The sequence below is a fragment of the Apiospora hydei genome, assembly GCF_038363865.1.
Source record: "Apiospora hydei strain CBS 114990 chromosome Unknown utg000006l_segment0_segment0, whole genome shotgun sequence".
Lineage (NCBI taxonomy): Eukaryota > Fungi > Ascomycota > Sordariomycetes > Amphisphaeriales > Apiosporaceae > Apiospora > Apiospora hydei.
This window is the reverse complement of record NW_027117365.1, coordinates 234,135-252,732: the sequence shown is the minus strand read 5'-3', so window position 1 is coordinate 252,732 and position 18,598 is coordinate 234,135. Positions and strand designations below refer to the sequence as shown.

At 55.5% G+C, this 18,598-nt stretch overlaps 7 protein-coding genes across 7 annotated transcripts; 3 read left to right on the top strand and 4 right to left on the bottom strand.

Annotated features, from left to right (window-relative positions):
* Positions 1-1,372: 1,372 nt before the first annotated feature.
* PG997_007255 (uncharacterized protein) lies at positions 1,373-3,840 on the bottom strand (the record flags this gene model as incomplete). The annotated part of the gene is made up of 3 exons (XM_066811570.1): positions 1,373-2,583; positions 2,639-3,347; positions 3,400-3,840. The coding sequence occupies 3 exons, from the start codon at positions 3,838-3,840 to the stop codon at positions 1,373-1,375; spliced, it is 2,361 nt and encodes a 786-aa protein (XP_066666912.1).
* A 544-nt stretch (positions 3,841-4,384) lies between these two features.
* PG997_007254 (uncharacterized protein) lies at positions 4,385-6,301 on the bottom strand (the record flags this gene model as incomplete). The annotated part of the gene is made up of 1 exon (XM_066811569.1): positions 4,385-6,301. The coding sequence occupies one exon, from the start codon at positions 6,299-6,301 to the stop codon at positions 4,385-4,387; it is 1,917 nt and encodes a 638-aa protein (XP_066666911.1).
* Positions 6,302-7,344: 1,043 nt separating this feature from the next.
* On the bottom strand, positions 7,345-8,395 carry PG997_007253 (uncharacterized protein; the record flags this gene model as incomplete). Its single annotated transcript, XM_066811568.1, has 2 exons — positions 7,345-8,016; positions 8,081-8,395. 2 exons carry the CDS (start codon positions 8,393-8,395, stop codon positions 7,345-7,347), a joined length of 987 nt encoding a protein of 328 aa, XP_066666910.1.
* A 2,264-nt stretch (positions 8,396-10,659) lies between these two features.
* Positions 10,660-12,009, top strand: PG997_007252 (uncharacterized protein; the record flags this gene model as incomplete). Its single annotated transcript, XM_066811567.1, has 1 exon — positions 10,660-12,009. One exon carries the CDS (start codon positions 10,660-10,662, stop codon positions 12,007-12,009), a length of 1,350 nt encoding a protein of 449 aa, XP_066666909.1.
* A 174-nt stretch (positions 12,010-12,183) lies between these two features.
* PG997_007251 (uncharacterized protein) lies at positions 12,184-14,007 on the bottom strand (the record flags this gene model as incomplete). Its single annotated transcript, XM_066811566.1, has 3 exons — positions 12,184-13,519; positions 13,607-13,714; positions 13,781-14,007. 3 exons carry the CDS (start codon positions 14,005-14,007, stop codon positions 12,184-12,186), a joined length of 1,671 nt encoding a protein of 556 aa, XP_066666908.1.
* Positions 14,008-15,462: 1,455 nt separating this feature from the next.
* PG997_007250 (uncharacterized protein) lies at positions 15,463-16,673 on the top strand (the record flags this gene model as incomplete). Its single annotated transcript, XM_066811565.1, has 3 exons — positions 15,463-15,655; positions 15,717-16,115; positions 16,174-16,673. The coding sequence occupies 3 exons, from the start codon at positions 15,463-15,465 to the stop codon at positions 16,671-16,673; spliced, it is 1,092 nt and encodes a 363-aa protein (XP_066666907.1).
* An 864-nt stretch (positions 16,674-17,537) lies between these two features.
* Positions 17,538-18,524, top strand: PG997_007249 (uncharacterized protein; the record flags this gene model as incomplete). The annotated part of the gene is made up of 1 exon (XM_066811564.1): positions 17,538-18,524. One exon carries the CDS (start codon positions 17,538-17,540, stop codon positions 18,522-18,524), a length of 987 nt encoding a protein of 328 aa, XP_066666906.1.
* Positions 18,525-18,598: the final 74 nt, after the last annotated feature.

Genomic DNA, 18,598 nt, shown 5'->3' with positions numbered 1-18,598 from the left:
ACGGGGAGATGTTTGTCAAACCTACATATATGTTGAGGCGATGCAAATTTGACATGCTCCCGCTGCTTGCCAGACGGATGAAACCACCCGTGGTAAGGATAATGTCGTGACCCCGGCCAGTCAGTCAGTCAGTCTCAAGGCAGACTCGTCCTCAAGCATACGTTACAACGACCAACGCGATCCTGTCTGTTTCTGTGTCACCTGCTCAAAGCGTCAAAGCACCAACCAGGATACGAAAACAACCCGGAGGATTTTCGGGCTGGGACTGTTGTTCTGTTGGGATGGAGTTGCGACCTCATCCGACGGGGGGTTCGAACTTCAAAGTGTGGACGAGAGAATCCTTCGTGACTGAGGCCTAATCGGCCGCCCCCCACTCCCACTGCCACCAGACTGCCAGGGCGCTGCCGATCTGGGTGCCGCCACTTTTTTTCCGACCAGCTCCCAGCAACCACTGACTGACTGCAATGCACCCCTCGTGCATCCGCGCGCCCTGTTATTACTCAGCTGTCATAGCTGTCATAACTGTCATATTATTAGCAGAGCAATACCTGAGGCTGGGTATGTGAAGACCCCGCATGACTAATTCTTCACGTGCATCCCTTTCCTGTTACCGTTTCCCTGGGAATGCCGCTTTTGACGATGGATGCTCAATCCATCCTCTTCTCGATGACCCCGGCTGTCGCTGGTTCAAATGGATGAAAATGCAGGGGGGAGAGAAAGGAAAACCCGAACCAACAAAACCAGTACCCAATCCACCAGAAACCCCACCTCCAGCTCCTTACAGAAAGGTTCAGGCCCCAAACCCGCCCCTAGGACTTTCCCCGCGACACCCGCCCCAGCGAGTCAAATCGTCCGCCCGAACGGGGCCCATGGCCGCTCCTGGGCATGATCACCGCCGAAACCTATGTATCCGGGCACTTGGGCTCCACGATTTGTCGACAGGCAGAAAAAGAAGAAGCAAAGCGGTGGAGAAGGCCAAGAGACGAAGCGAAGAAAACCAGTTACCGGTGTACGGTACGGTACGGTACGGTACGGTCCTCACGTGTCTGGTGCATATGCCCGCGGAGATGGATGGTCGCTCGCTTAAGCAGGAAAACTCGATAAACACGCTGCACCCCTCGCTCGCCAATCCATGCATGCGCTCGCGTGCAGCTCCTTCTTCTTCTTCTCCTTGTAAATTATCATGACAGTCTCCATGGTGCAATTCCCATGACTGTGATGAAAACGATAGATCAATGAAGCATTCGAACAAGATCTGATATTACTAATCCTGCCAAAAACTAATAACGATTCCCGCTGGTAGGTGTGCCATCCGTGTACGTACATGGTATGCCTTGCACTTGCTCTCCCGCCAGACAAGTTGCTACTTGCCTCACTGCTCCTCGAACACCCCTAGCAACTCATCGTCCGGGCCCAGCCCTAAACACCCCGGCGCGTTGACCCCGTTCGTCTCCGGCACCACGACCCCCTCGGCGTTCGTGATGTTCCATTGATACATAACGGCGTTGGCCAGATCGCGCGTGTTCTCCCCGCCCCGGAACGCCCAGTTCTGCGGCGCCAACATGAGGCTCGCGTGCGCCTCGGCCGGCAGCGTGTTGGGCAGGTCCTCGGCCCGCACGTAGTGGTGCATGCCCAAGTTCGCCCAGACGACAAGGTCCTCCTGTTGGAGGGGCTCGTCGTCCGCGAAGAACCGCCAGAACTCCACCAGCGGCGCCTCGGGCACGTTCCCGCTCAGCGCTGCGGTCGAGGCGGGCTCGGTGTCGTGCTGGCGCGAGACCGAGAAGGCCTGCTTGGCGTGCTGGCCCGACTTAAGGAAGAAAGGCGAGTTCTGCGAGGGCAGGTAGACGTTGCTCAGGCCGGGCAGGATGCGGTACCCGCGCGGCTGCCCCCAGGCGTTGAGGTGGTCCTTGTTCACGACCGTGTACATGCTCTGCCCGTTCGCCGGGACGGGGAGCTGCCTGCCCTCGGCTTCCGAGGCGAGGTCGCTGATGTTGTACCGCATCGACTCGAAGACGCCGCGCTCGGGGTACCAGGGCTGGGTGATGTTTTCCACCACAAGATCCGTTTTAGTAAAAGTGTTCTTCGTGTCGACGAGGTCGAAGTCGCACTTGAAGTTCATGACGTGCGTGTGCATGGTCCCCGAGATGGTCTCGCCGATGCGCGGACCCCACCGCCCCTCGTCGGCGGCGCGGTAGTAGTCGGCCTGGACGTAGCCCGAGGCGCGCGCGTCGACGGTGATGCTGCCGTCGACCACGAAGCCGTAGTCCCAGAGGTAGTCGTAGTTGCCCAGGGTCGCGATCATGCGCACGACCAGCTTGGAGCCCTTGGTCGACTGCTTCCAGTTGCCGTAGACGTCGTGGCGGGTCAGCGGGGTGCCGATGTCCGTCTCGAAGAGGCAGAGGGACTTTTGGATGGTCCGCAGGCTGCCGCCGTCGTTGAAGGTCGCGTTCAGGTAGGTGGCGTGGTACGGGCAGTCGTAGCCCGGGATCGGCTGCACGGCTTGGGCGCCGATGCCGTAGAAGCGGTCGCTGTACGCGGTCCCGGTCTGGAACGGGTTGTTGCCGGCGTACTGGACGAGGGCATCTAACTTCCGTCAGCCTTGAAGAACCGTGAACAGGGGTTGGACATATGTGCTTACCTTGGAGGGACAGCTCGTACAAGACACTCTCGCCCTTGAACCGGACATCGTAGAACTGGACCCCGGTATCCTTGTCGAACCTCATGTAGAAGGACCACCCCATGTACGTCACGTAGTTGTTCACAACGTCGACTCTGTACCTGTTTCCGTCAAGTGTGAGCATAGTAGGGGCAAACCGACCCTCGAGATCTCGGATAGTGCCAGTCCGATTCTTGTTCAAGAACGAATCGTTCGTCGTCGGCTTCGGAGTCTTGGTGATCTCGCCCGCGGCCCAGGCCGCACGAAACGCGTCGGTCGAGTTGTACACGATGAGATTGTAGACGATCATCCGCAAGTGGTACAGCGACGGGTCCGTCCCCGTAATGTCGAGACTCACATACAGGTCCGAGGGCTGGTCCCAGGGGTTCTGCGCGAGCCGCCGCCAGGGCAGCCAGGTCACGCCCGTCGTGCCGTCGGTCGAGTACGGGTTCTGCACGAAGTAGACGGCGTTGGTCCGGTTGTCGTCGGTGCCGTAGTAGGCCAGCCCCGTGAGGTCGAGCGTGACGTCCGCGATGCTCGACATGGTCTTCGTGACGATGGCCTCCACCGCCCGCCGCCGGGGCGCGTCGTACAGGCCGCCGCTGAAGAGGACTTTGGGGCCGTTCGGGCCGTTGTAGAAGTAGTCCAGCGGCCTCATGGTCGTCGAGTTCGAAATGGGCAGAGGCCCGACCTGCATATAGTCAGTCGTGTCGTACGACTCAAGGCAGACAATAGTCACTTACATAGTACTGGACCACGCCGGGTACTTTAGCGGCGCCCTCGTTGATCACCACCCGCGCATACCGTGGTACTGAGCTGGCGTTGCCACTGAGATAGTTGGTGACATCGGTCTTGTTCGGCTTGAGGATCTCGATGTGGTTGATGTAGTTGTCGCTCATGGCCAGAGTGGAACTGGACGGGTCTGATAAGTTAAGGCCGAGTGACGAACTTCCCAGCCACTCGATGATGGAGTCCAGCTCGGGTTGCGACAACGGCACAAAGGGGGTCTTCCTCGGCGCCGTGACCAACATGGCTTGGGGTAGTGGGCAAGCGCCGGTGCCATCTTGACGCTTGAATATCTTGTCGGCTCTCCAGTCAGGATACGTCCATTTGTGCTGGTTAGCTGACGATGCTCGTCCGGCATCCAGCAATCCGAACGCGATGATCAGGGGGCCAGGTCGCATCGTCTAGTAATGGCTGGCTTGGCGATGGTTAGAGTGAGTTGGCGAGACTGCGTTACACAGAACACTCTGGCTCACTGAGTCGCCAATATCTATGCGCAAGAAACGCATTGTGTTCTCAAGTGGTGATGTAAGGCAATGCATTCCTTCCGGATTAGTCTTGGGGTAGTCCCAAGGAATCGGGATTCGGCAGTCTCGCCTCGTTCCGTTTGGCCGGAAGCAACGAAAGTGTCCGTCATGTTGAGGTGAAATCCTGAGCAGGATGCAACCACAATAGCCGCCCGTTCCGATCCCATCGAAAGTTTAACCCTATCTCATCGGATGTCTACATGCTAAAACCTTCAAGGTCATGTTGTTTATTTCAATTCGGCTCCATGGGAAGTTCTCGAAACTACGCCACACGCCCAATTAATAACATACGCAAAGTATGGTTATCGTCGACTAATGGAAGCAGATATTTCACTGTTAAAAGAAAATCTCACAACATTCTAATAATATGAATTATCCATACTGTCGCGTTCCGCCGTGATTTCTTTCTTATCCCAAATCAACCAAGTATAATATCAACGTCCTCCAGATCATGACTTTCCCAGGCTTTCTTATAAATTTCCCCGACTCCCTTACGATAAGCAACGCCGTCCATCCACTTAACCCAAAGAACGCCGTAAGACTCTTCCTCATAATTACTACTGCCATATCCGGTTGAAGGTTGTGTACCGGTTGATGATGATGATGATGATGCTGATGTCGTATCAGTATCTGAATACCCAGGGGTTCCGCATGGGTTGTTCTTTCGCAGGCAAATAGCCACAAGCTCGATCGTCAAGTACTTATACGAGCCACCTGGGGGCAGGTAAGCGTCATATTCTGCTTTTGGAACATGAATCCGCCCGCAATAACCATTTGCGTCTACAGCCTGAAGTTCTCCCGGGTAAAACCCCTGTGTTCGGAACCAACCCCGTCTTGTCTTGCAAGATATAAAGGCGTGTTGCGGGGTGGTGGCAGGGCCCGAGTCGTTTTTCAGATCTTTGATTGGAAACCAATACCAGAACTTCTTATTTGGCAGGGACGAGTGGCGGTAAACAGTATTTCCGTATGCTGGCTTGAAAGGTCCGTCGACATTGGGATCATATGCGTCTGCCTTCCATCCTCGAGCCATTTGGCTTTCGAGGCTGTAATCTCTGATGTCGTTACGCAATGTGCTCGGAAAACATGGACCGATCAATCGCTTTTCGCTCGTGTCAGGCGATACGTGGCTATGCCACTGGGTGATGCCAATGGTAGCTGGGAATGAATCGTACAGCGTTCCGTTATTCTCATCAAAGCATACCGTGCTATCCTTCCAGCCTAGCCATGACCAAGATGGCAAATGAGATCCTTGCAGAATGCAATGATCTTTTCCCGAGTGAAGGCGTCTACGCGCCTTTTGCTTGTCCGAACTTCTCCACATCAATGCGGCATGAAAGAACATGACTGGGGGACCATAGAGAAAACCACCTTCAAACGATCGACTGAAAACTTCGAGCATACCAGTCACACCCGCCAACGCATCCTCTGGAAAAGAATGATCTCGACCATTGTAACCGAAAATCATCGATCTCAGCTCCTGTAGATCAGGGTACCCAGATAGGATGTTGGGGCTCCGAAAACGATGGGATTGGTGCAAGGCAGGGCAATGGGAAACAGAGCTTTCGCGAAAGGCGGCAGAAGAGCAAATCCAGTAAAACTGCCCTTTTTCAAAGACAAGAAGCCGTTGAGAGATGGAGTGTTCCTGATAGGTCCAGGCCCGCGTGTGATAGGGGGGACGGCCAAATGTCAGCGTGCCCCCCTTTTTCAATCCCCAATTTTCCGTTCGAAGCGAATGGCAAAACCACCTGGTTGGACTCGCGCAACGGGAGATGCCCTTAATCCCCGGTATGCCAGTGCTTGCATCTCCATCGGTTACGACTATAGTAAATTTGGCAGATGCGTAGATTTTGGCCATGAGAAGAAGCTGCTGCGCTGTTTGCTCGCCGCCATTCTGTACGATACAGAGTGCATCGGCCCAGAGGTAGCGTTCTTCCAGGGCACGTATCAGACCCATTGCATGCAGAATAACCGGCGAAATTGGACTTTTAGTCAATGCCCCATGTTGTTGGAGATCCTCCACATTGGCCCGTTCAGTACAAAGGCTTTTCCCAGCGCCCCAGACGTAGCTCAACGTCACGAAGTCTGGGATGCCGTCTCCTGGCACAAGACAGTCGTTGTATGTATCAATAAGCCACGCTGGATACACTTGAGGTATCTTCAGAGGGTTAAAGCAGGTCTGACCGTGCTTTTGGAGACATTCGGTGTTCCATTTTTGGAGCAAACCCAGGTCTACCCAATCCTTGTCGAGACAACGTCCGCTCATTTCGACACAACTGCCTTCAGGAGCCTCGATAAGATGGATCGCCCTCTCCTTCAAGTTGTTGCCATACAGCATGAAGAAGTCGGCGCCGTTGCGGCTCGGTTAAACATCTAATCTTCCCTGCCCGGACTCAGGATCTGTATCTCGAAGGTACTGTAGCAACTCTTGATGACACGGCTTGTCGTTGATATCATCGATAGCAAAACCCCTGAGACGCCCTGCGAACACCTTCACGAGCTTGGAACAGAGTTCGCAATCATCCTGTGAACTGGGTTCTTGGTTTTGCAATGCAAGCACTGGCGATTCGATCTTAGACGACATGGCGCGATTTGACGAAGGTCGACGGAGTAGAAGGAAGCCGGGCGAGCTCACGGTCTTGAGTCTTGCTCACTCTCAAGTCTCAAGTGCGGGGTTAAGAACATATGTGTTCGTGTCAGAAGTGTGGCTTGGTGACACAAATTACGGAAGCTGGAATGATTGGTCCGGCCGACTGACTGCGTGGCAAAATATGCGACCATTTAGCCGTGCAAGGCAGACTCGCGATCACTGCCAAGAAATGGGCTCCGTGAGCAATGTGCGGGTGCTGCCACAGTTCTAGAAGTGCTTTTTTCGGGAAGCGGAGATTTAATCCTGACCTGGGCCTGGAAACCCCAAGTCCTTGGGACGATGGTTGGGACTGGCGGCGTTTCCAGACACCAACACATACAAGAGATGGGCCTTAACCCCTAGTACACGAGACGTCACGATGATGAAGCCGAGTACAGTTACATTGCGATGTTTGAACATTAGACATTGTATTGATCATTATAACGGAGAGATAATGAGACACCATGTTGATCCAGAGCCGGAACCACCAGCTCCCAGTACACTGCCAATGTTCACGAAATCCTCAAAGACCAATACCAATGTAGACCTTTTGGATATCACAGGCATAGCCATGTTGGACAAAACGTGGGTATATGTGTCCGCACGACTTCCAGATCCCCGAACAATCATGGATCAGAACCCCAGAAGCAAATGAAAGGAAGCCCGCTGACCAAACGCCAACCATTCCTTTTCCTAAATGTACATACCAAGCACAAGACCTCCTACGTACTACACTCCTAGCCCAACGAAAATTACTGCTGCGGCAATCCCGGCGAGTGCATCGGCGAGCTGTAACTAGGCTGCGTCGAGTTCCGGTTCTGCTGGGCATACGGGTCCGGCGAAGCCATCTCGATACGGTTGGTCCCCGCGTCGAGCTCCGAGTAGCGCTGCATATTGCCGTGGTGGCCGTCCGAGTGGGGCGACAGGGGCGGGTGCGGCGGCGGCGACGAGCCGGGCGCCTTGTGGTAGGGGTGGCTGTGGTCGGGCATGGGCGACGGGTGGTGGGTCGTGGAGCCGCCATACACCGAACCGCCGGGGTGATTCGAGTCGGTCATAGTCGGCACCATGGAGCCGCGGTTGTTATGCATCATGGAGGCCTGCTGGTGCCCCGCGGCCAGCTTCTCGTCGGCCAGCTGCTTTTTGAGGGACTTGTTCTGGCGCAGGAACCACAGGGTCGACGCGACGGCGGCCAGGAGGGTGACGCCGGCGACGACGGCGAGGCCGATGGTGGCGTTCTTGAAGGTGGCGGCATCGCCGCTCCCGTCGTCCGAGTTAAGGGTGTGCGCCGTGCAGACGCTCTCCTGCGTGGGGATCGTGACGGCGCGCGACGTGCCGCAGCAGCTGGTCGTGTCGCCGCAGCAGTACTTACCGCTGCCGTCGTTGCATCCCGTGATGACGGAGCTGTTGCTGGGGTCACCACCGTCCTGTAAAACGGGATATGGTTAGATGTGTTGAGACACAAGATGGATCCGACAGACTGCGTCATACCTCTGTTGTTATGCACACATTGACGCAAGCCTTGCTCTTCCAGGACTTGTCGGTGCAGAACCCTCGTCGCAGCCGGCGGTCGGCGCCGTTGCAGAGGCCGAGCGACGTGCAGGTGTCTCGCTTGTCGGGGTTTCCGTCCAATGCGCAACAGCTCGAGAAGATGCCGTCCTGCTGTATCCCGAGCTTGTTGCAGGGGACATATGTCTCATTGTCCGCCCTTGTCTTGCCGTCCGGGGCCCAGCACTCGACCTCTTGTGCTGCGACACATGACACAAGCCCAACCGCCAGGTATTGGCCCAACAGAGAGAATCGCATGGTTGCGGGTAGCTCGAAAACGTCGCAGGCGCGGTAGTGCAGGCGGAACCTCGCGAAGCGGGACGAAAAAGGGAGAAAGAGGAAAAGACAGTAACAAGTCCGCTCCCCGAGGATCAATGGGAAACAAGTAAAAAGAAACGAGAAGAGGGGTGTGTGCGCTTTAGATTAGTTGCTTGCCAGGTCATACAAACAAAAACATGGTCTGGATCCGTTCTGTTGGTTCTCTCGCAGCAGCACCCAAGGGAACCACAAGGACCACAGAGTATCGTACTTACACGCAGGGGACCGTCTCCCTCTCTCCTCTCCTCTCTCGCACCAGGAATTCGAAGGTAGCTATTTCGAAGCAGGGATGCAGCTGACATGCAGCTCCTAGTGCCAACACAGCCAGCAGGGACTTTGCCGCAACAGGAATCTAGTCGATCTCGGTTGTCCACAGTGGATCTCCCACTCCGGCTCACGGCCAACCAGAGGACGAATGCCATCGTGGCAGCCAATGAGGGTTGTCGTGTAATCCTTTGCTGCGCTGACATTGACCTTAGCATGCGCACCCAAGGGAGCTTGGAGCTGGAGCATGGCAGCGAGATGGAGTGTGGCAGTCCCACAGTACACTGCATTAGCAGCGTTGCTCTGGCCAGTCTTGTGTTGCCGAAAATAACCAGAACAGAAGAGCCAAAGGCAGTACAGTAGAGCCTGGGCGACAGCCTGACAGCTGAAGGCGGATGGGGCCGATGACCACCACCCCCATCAATTTCCTGTTGCATCGCTAGATGCTACCACCACCATCATAGAAGACGGGCACTATCGTTGCGAAGATATGGCGACTCCGTCAAGTGCAGGTGCTAAGCAGCTAGGAAATGGGTAGGACAAAAATAGAGTGGCACTACCAGCACCCGTGGAGATTGAAGTTTGCGGCATTGAACTCGCTGGCGAAACTGGCCAATTGACCCTTCCTTTTCCTGTCCATTTCCCTTGATGCTCAATCTGAATCGCCCAGAGCCTCAGAGCTTCAGTAGCTTTGCTGGTAATTGGAGCCGTGATTTTGAGGCTGAGAAGAAGCAGTTGGTCCTTTTTGCTCCGAATGGTTCTGCAGCCTCCTCATCTACATGTATCGTGCTGACAGGTGATGTGATGGGCAAGGTGCATGTGGCCCCCGCCGGGTTTGTTCAGTCTGCAGCCAGCCTGCTTCTGCGCCGATGACATGACGTGACATCAACCGAATTGCTTCTGATAAGCCAAGCCGGCAGTTTCAATTGCATGATGAGGGTGTATCGTCAAAGACTTGCCAATTGATTCGGGTCTGAAGGGCGACGGCATCATCATTCGCGAATGTAGAAGGTTGACCTGGCCGACGTGGGAATCCAAATGCCTACCGTAGATGAATGAACGGGTCAAAAGATGGGACGAAGGGACCAAACAAAAAAAGAGCCAGATCCCAGTAAGCACCACAGGGATGCGCTGCGGTGTGCGGACCAGGGAGGCAGGGCAGCAGGGTTCAAATAGCGTGTTGGTAGGGGCCACTAAACACAGTGCTAAGCCCTAGCATGGAGATCTAAACCCCCATCTGCTTAGCTGTCAATCACGACCCAAACTCCACTGGCAAACCCATCACTACTCCATCATTGGAATCCACTGCTCTGCAAACACATCGATAGTAGAAGAAAAAAGGATGCGATATACGAAAGGTGCGGCAATAGTCAGTTATTTCCAATTGGGTGGCTGTTTATTATGACGAGAGAGAAAATGTATGTAAGGAATGCTTTGGATGGAGGAAGGATCGAAAGTTCTGTAACAACAAAGCTAGGTACATGTAATAAGCAGCTGCTCCAACAACATTTCCCCTTGTACAGACTTCCAGTGCCATCGTCCTCCCTTCTCTCAGGCACGTTACAAATCAAAAGAAGATGTACATACCGTGACTGATCATCGCGGCTTTTGGCGCGAAGAGTCTGCGCATTTGACCGTCGCCGAGTAAATATGGCGGTTGTTGCTTGTTTCCTAGCAGCCAGTTCTCTCGCTCGCTCTCTCTCCAGGCATGCCCCGCCATTCCTCAAAACCCTCCGGGCTGGAGTTAAGTTGTTAGACCTCGGAGGGTTTTCAGCTCAGCCTGCGCAAGTGCCAGTCGCAATCAATCGATTGATTGATCGCGAGTCAATCTGGGTGAGTTAATCTCGAGTCAAACTGAATGAGAAACGAGGGCCTGAATAGACCCTTGGAATCGGCATGTCCTCTCTATCTCCCAGTCATTCTTGGCTTTCACAAGTATTATGCCAAAGGCAGCAGCAGTGAAACGATCCGCTTGTGACCGGTGCAGGGCGAAAAGGGTCCGATGCCAGCGCGCCGAAAACAGCACCGGCCCATGCCCTCGCTGCGTCCGCGAGAACATATCCTGTGTGACCGGTTCTTCTGGGGTCCCCGGCCGGCCGCGAAAGTCGCCTCTCGCCATTGATGGTAGTCTGCCTAGCGGTCTGGCCGCGGAGTTGGATGATGAATCTTCGCCAGGGCGCTCGTCGGGGCTGCTCCAGCACACTGGCGAGGATAATGATGATGACGAGGCACAACATCCACCTGGAGTTCATGATCATCCCATTCCTGCCGACTTCCACACGGCGCTGCTTGGGACAGACGATACGAATTTCTTCGACTTTACATCGACGGCGACCGTTGATAGCTCTGCGTTAGACAACAGCTTCGCTCCGGGGAACTTCCTCTCTCTGGGGCAACTCAGCAGCACCCCACCACAGCCCCAGGGGCTATTGAGTGCATCTGGTAACTGCGACATGATGTATTTGGCCAACGGTTTCGATCATATACATAATTTTGATCCACTTGTCAGCCCATTCCCTTGTTTACTCAGCACCGGTCCCGTCCCACGCCCGAGTGCAGCAAGTTCGCTGAGAGACTTCGGGGAGAAGTTAGAACGGCGCGCTTTGGCCACGAGGGCATTTCTCTCCGACCCGCGCAGCATCGTGGAGAAGTGCCCAGAGGATGGATCCTTTGAGGGGATGCCGGCTGAGAACCCGATCGCGGTATTACTCATGTGCACCAATGAGTTCATCGCCATCATCCAGTCCTTGACGGCAGGAAACAGTTCCCATGCACTACCTCCTGATCACTCTCAGCTCTTATTACCCAGCCCAGAACCCTCGTCGTCGATTAGCACGGAAACCACGCTGCTGATACTGTCGAACTACTTAACGTTGATGAGGCTATACAATTCGACATTTCACTACGCCCACCAATCCTTGAGCCAGATGCCGGCAGAGGCCATCCAGTCATTGAAGGTGAAATCCGTCTTCCGTATCGGGGGTGTTTCTTCTATGCAGGATCTGCCGGCCAAGCTATACGCCAAGGGCATATTCGAGACCATCCAAAGTCACATCCGGAGCCTGGAGGATTGCTTGGGGCTCCCGCCGGCGTATTGCCTCTGGGGCGAGGCGGCGACTTCTCCGCAGCAGCAGTTTACCAGGGGGACGTTGTTTGCCGGAGAGGGACGCGCGCGACTGCTGCAGAGCGTGATGGCGCAGGATGATCTTCAACTGAAAGGAGAGTCCAAGTCGTTTGTGCATTTGATAGGAGAGAACATGAAGAAGATAGAAGCGCTGTTTGGGGACTAGAAATAAAACCATGATAACGGCATCTCTCACATTTATATAATGTCCACATCTAGAACGACTAAAGAATACAATCCCGATCGATCAGTCATATTAGACTCACCCTCCATGTGATAGGCCCATTAACCACGACATGCAATCCCCCATCTTGAACCGTTATGAGGTCGAAGCAGTCGCTCAGACACCATTCTCCGTCACACACCCCGCCTCCTTGCTGCTGCCGGGACGACCGGCCCTCTCCGCCATCCCAAACTCGCTATCCAGCTCCTTGCGCAACGGAATCTCTTTCAACAACACCACCACAACAACGAACCCCGCCAGCCCAAACGCAATAGCCACCTGCCACGACCGCTGCAGCGCCCAGCTCTGCACAGCCACCACTTGTGCCCGCGCCTCCGCCGCGAGCGCGTCGAGGAACTGCGCCGTCGCGCCCTGGTACGCGCCCCCGCCGCGAACCCGGCCGCCACCATCGTATCGCTGGTGATAACGGACGGAGCCAGCGCCGCCGCCCGGGTGCTGTACACAGTCCCCGCGATGGCGACGCCCCACACAACCCCGAAACTGCGCATAAACGCCCACGTCCCCGTCGCGAGCGCAGTATCCCGATCCGAAAGCGGCGCCAGCAGGGCCGGCAGCAGCGTCGGGAGCGCGAGCCCGGCGCCCAGGGCCTGGATTACCTGGAACCCGACCCAGGCGGCCGTGCTCGAGTTCTCGTCCAACAAAGAGAACAGGCCGAAGCCGATGGTGATGAGGCCCATCGCTACGACGAGGAGGGGCTTGTACCGGCCCGTCTTTGACAGGAGCAGGCCGCCCGCGATGGCGGCCGGGATGAGCGGGAGGATGGTGGGGGAGGAGCATCACGCCCGAGCGGTACGGGCTCGCGCCCAGGACGCCCTGGAAGTAGACGGGGAGGAAGTAGAGGGCCCAGATGGTGACGAGACCGTGGAGGAAGGTGACGGCGAAGACTGCGGACGTGGTGCGGCTGGCGAAGAGGTGCAGCGGCATCATCGGGTTCGGCGCGAGGCGGGGACTGGCTTCGAGGGCGAGGAACCCCGCGAGACCCGCCACGCCGACGAGCAGCGGGGCGAGGACTTGGGACGAGGACCAGGCGTATTCGCCGCCGGCCCAGCTGAGGGCGATGAGGACGGCGCACGACGCGCCGACGAAGACGGCGTTGCCGAGCCAGTCGAGGCGGCCGAGCTTGGTGGCAAGGGTGCTCGACCGGTCGTACTCGACGTGCAGGAACATGTACAGCAGTATCAGAGCCGGTCCGCCGATAGGCAAGGCCAGGTAGAAGGCCCAGCGCCAGGTGCTGTAGCTGACGATGAGGCCGCCGAAGAGGGGGCCGAGCGAGGTTCCGAGCGCGACCATGCCGAGGACGGCGGCCATGTAGGTGCCGCGCTCGCGCAGGGGCACGAGGTCGCAGATGATGGTCTCGCAGAGGACGCTGATGCCGGAGCCGCCGATGCCCTGGATGACGCGGCCGGCGATGAGCATGGCCATATTGGTAGCGCTACGATAAGTTCAAATGTCAGTGGGACGTTGCTAGCTAGTCGTGAAAACTTTTGCGATTTATTTTGTTGAACGAGATGGCACTTACCCGCCGCATATGCCGCTCCCAAGTACGAACGCGGCCGCCGAGAAGATCATGGGCCACCGGCGACCGAACACGTTTGCGAGTTGACCGAACATTGGTTGGAGAGACGCCCTGGCAAGATATTAGTCAAGATAACTCAACTGTGTGAAGACAAGGAGCAATTAGCTAATTACATACATAGTCAGAAAGTACGCATTAGCCACCCAGATGTAGCCGGATCCCCCGTTCAGATCCGACACAATGACGGGCAGGACCGTCGAGGTGATTGTCGCTTCCAATGCCGTCAGGAGACTGGTCAGGGCCAGGACTCCCATGATGGCCCAGAACCGTGGCCCCTTGCTGGTCTTCCGGGGTTGTCTGGGGTGGCATTTCGTCCTTGGGGGTGTTGAAGCTCCAGAAGTCATTGCGGGATGTTATGGGACAGGCGTCAGGGGGATGTATCGCAAGTAGTATCAAGAATATAGAAGGTCACAGCTGGTTAGTTGAAAGTTGAAAGAGGAGGATGATAAACTGCACAAATGGAGACACCTCTGGTGCCATAATTACATATAAGAAGAAAACTCGTTAGCGGATGGGTTATCCCACACAAAAGCGATTTACCCCTGTTCCCAGCGCAACACTGGATATGGTATACGTGTAATGTCGAGAACTAATCTCTGTACGTTTCTCAGCCACCAGGTCGAAGCCAATTTCAGATACACCCGCGCGTCGGAGGTTGTCGTAAAGCCTTCGGTGATCTGCGCGGCTAGCTAAGGGGATTAGCTGAGCGCTTAGTGGCAGACTCGGAGGGTTTTCTCGGAGGGTTGTTGGAAACACCAATGCGAACTGTTCGGGGCCAATCATGTACGGAGATTAAAGACTCGCTTTATTCAATTGGAATAATTTAACGGTTTCTATATGCAAGACCGCGTGTGGCCTTGGTGGCCGACCTATGCAGCTAGTTAAGGGGCTGGCTTCCGTGTCAGCGGCAGCTTGCGAATCCTCCGAGATGGCTCGGAATGGCTGGAGTGATTTGTATCTCATTCACATTATCCGGATGTGATAGAGACATATTACGTGAGACCCATTAGATGCTTCATAACCATCAACCTCGGTGGTGGCTTCCACGGGTCCACGCCTCCCGTACATTGATAGGAAGTTGAGATATCTCAAATCGCAAATTCGGATGTAGCTGCCTGATCCCGTCCTCATCCCCGAGCAGGGTCGATCCGGCTCATATGGGACCAAGGATGACGCCGCTTACAGAAATAGTCAAGGTTCGTCCGAGACTTGTAACCGCGGCCCGGTTCGACTTGTGGGAATAGAGTCTTCCGTCCCCATTGGCTGCACCATCCCAGCTGGGTTGCATTTAACCAAAGCTTGCACACGGTAGGTAGTTGGAGCTAATGCAGGATACGTAGAATCCAATACTACCTATTTGCCAAGATACTGATGGGAGCCAATGTAACGCAGCCTTTTCTCGGTCTTTTTCTCTGGCACACCAATAACCCGCTTATTGCTAGAGCTGTATTGCAGCATTAGTTAGGTGACACTAGCAACGCGAACCATGATGGTGGCCGCATATGTAAGTAGATTATACGCCGGAGGTGATCCGAGGCCCCGAAACGGACACCGGTGGATCATCGGCTCGTGACGGAAAATGTTCACTTTCATGATGAGGAGGCGTCACGTGCTGTGGAGCTCCACTATCCATCTGAGATGAATCTAATCAAGATCTGGAAACGGTGATTCCAATCCCAAATCCCAGCAGTCAAAACTTGGCGACAATCTGTACTTACGGAGTTTCTTTCAACACCCCGTTATTACACCCCCGAGCTAACTTGACTCCTCTCCACGTGAACTTCCCACCCTCCTCTAAAATGGCGCCGATTCGTATTGGTTTCATCGGTCTGTCCAAGAGTGGCTGGGCACTGCACTCGCATCTGCCCTATCTGAAGCAGACGGACAAATTCGAGATTGTAGCTATCCAGAACAGCTCGGTCGAGAGCGCGAGGGACGCCATCAAGCTTCACGGTCTACCCGAGACTACGAAGGCATACGGTAGCCCCGAAGGTTGGTTACCACCAAATCCAGCTAAATGTCATCCGCGACGTTGATACTAAACGCATTCAAGATATCGCCAACGACCCCAACGTCGATCTGGTCGTGTGCAGCACCCGTGTCGACCGGCACAAGGCATGCATCGTCCCGTCGCTGAAAGCCGGCAAGGACGTCTACGTCGAGTGGCCGCTGGGCAAGAGCCTGGCCGACGCGGAGGAGATCGCGAGCCACAAAAAGCAAGGCGGCTTGGCCGTCTTGGGCTTACAGGGACGACACGCGTCGATCATCTCCACCATCAGGGACTTCATCGCGTCCGGAAAGCTCGGGGATGTGCTCAGCAGCACGTGGGCCGGCTATGGGCTGATGGGCGGCGCCGTCGCGCTCGAGGACGTCGCGTACTTTGCCGACAAGAGCGTCGGGGGCAATCTGCTCACGATCCACAGCGGGCACGCGCTCGACTGGGTTGAAACAGGTAACGTCGGTCCTAGCAACTTGCCGCCTTGCGGAAACTGACGATGCAAACCTCGCAGCACTCGGATCGACATTCGTGTCCACCGAAACCAACGCTCTGATGACCGTCCGTCGCCCCATCGTCAAGCTGGCCAAGGCGGACGGGACCATCATCTCGGACCACCACCCGCAGACCGCCGAGGACACCATCTTCATCAATGGCGTGCTGGCCTCTTCGGTGCCCGTGCAGTACACCCTGCGCGGCGGCTCTCCTTTCAAGGGGGTCCCCAGCCTCGACTGGCGCATCCTGGGCACCAAGGGCGAGCTCCGGATCACGGCCTCGGGAGTGTTCCTGCAGATCGGCTACCCGGACCAGAAGATCGAGTTCTTCGACGCGGCGGCCGACACCGTCGCGGAGGTCCCGATCCAGACGGACGAGTGGGATGCGCTGCCGATGCCGGCGCGGAACGTGGCTAGGGTGTATGAGGGGATCGCGGGTGATGCGGAGGCGAAGAAGCTGTTGTGCGGATTTGAGGATGCGGTTGAGAAACACCGGTTCTTGGAGAGTTTTGATGCTTGATAGGCAGCCTGGTGCATGGGAAGAAACATTGTGTAACGCTCAGAAGGGCACTAAACTGGAAAGTCGACAATTGCTTGTGATTCTATTCCGCTGTATCAGATGACAATCCTCTCCTAATTCAAGAGTTACTTGTATGCCACCAATTAAGGCGTATTGGCGCAATCAACAGTGGGTGATAGGAAATGGCACACAAGTATTGCCCAGAGCTGCTTGGGAGCAAGTCGCCAACCACTCAACGGCTGCCTATCCCCTGAAGCTAAAGCGCAATCAATCACCTCAAGTACCTACTTCTTAGCCACGACCACGACCACGTAGCGGGGTTTGAATTTATCGAACATGGCGACTTGCTCTGAGACGACTTTTTTTTCTTTTATATATATATTTTCTTGTTGAAATAATGGGAAATATTACAGATTGTAACGACCATTTGAGAAATGGTTTTCGTTTTGGACCTCTCTGCCTGCTTGCTTACTAGCGCTGACCGAATTAGCGAGCTCTGGGGCTGACAGCTCACTGTAACCGCCCAACAGGCTGGGCATTTCGCCCCATGCCGCACTACAGTTGTCGTTTATATCTCGTCCAGCATGATCCGAAGCAATGTACAGTATGCAGGCCAGCCTCAAGATATTCCTGGCCAATAACGTGAATCAGAATTTCCGATAGGAAGAACCCGCGTAAGCACAGTGAGAAGCTGAAAAACAATTGTTCAAAACCTGGGGCACGTCCAACAGAACCTTCTTCCCAATGTTCCCTTTCGTTCAGTACACCAATCCTCGGCCCCGCTCACTTACACGAAACGTGCATTCTGTCCACCAGCAGCCGTGTCGAGTTCTCACAGCCGACGAATGCGATGCTGGAGTCACCATGCATCTAGCCTGGTTATTCCTCGGTTTTCTTTGGGCGCCGCAGGTGTCGGCAAGTGTCCGGAATAACAAGTTCAGGCCCTGGTTTCCCTATTTCGACTACCATTGGCGTCAGGTCGCCCAGGACCAATGCGTGACGGAGATCAGGGACTTTCATGCGAACAATAGGGAGAGGTTCCACTCGCCTTTCGCTGCTGCCCTGAATTGTATCTTGGAGAACTCGGGCGAGTCGATCAAGTCGAACCTGGCCAATTCGCAGGTCGTGCTCGGCCTGACGCCCACCATTATGTCATTCATGGGGTCTGACATAGCCGAAGTGGCAGCCCTGTCTTCGCACCATCCATTGCTTACCATCATTCTGTCACTCGGAGCACCGGGACTTCAGATCCGGCACATTTTCATTCCGCTGGAGGTGGCCAAGATCGTCAATAAGACGCCCTCGAAATATGTTCGATTGTACCACGGATGGCTTACAAACCAGTATCGAGTCGTACGAAGACTATTCAACTTCGGCCTCTACGCCCTGGCCATTGGCGCCGTCACCAACAACATAACCGCATCCCTCTATCTCGACTCGCGGGCCGTGGTGGGGTTCCGCTGCGGCGCCATCCTCATGCCGCTGGCGTGGGGCCTTCTCGGGCTCTTCCCTGCCCTATTTGCCATGGGGGCGGTTCGGCAGCAGTACGGACTCCCCAATCTCACTCTCCGGCAGAGCGGGAAAGGGGCCCAGATTGAACGGTCTCGTAACCTGATGAAGGAGTCCTTCGAAGCGCCCCGGCGGTGGATATGTGAGGCGCTCTTTTCGGCTGCGGCGGTCGCGGGCGTGCTGCAGTTGTTTTATGGGACGTCGATCCTGTCGGCCATGACGCCCGTTTCATTCTTTGATGCGCTGCCCATCGTCGTCCGGTATGCGGCGAGCAACATTGTCTGTCGCGCGCTGTTGCTGGTCGAGTTGGATAGGGTCAGGATCGGACTTCATGGTCTGTGAGAGGAGGTTTTATTCGCCTATTCACTGCATCATCCCCAATCGCTTATGTATACCCAAGTTTTATCTACCACGAC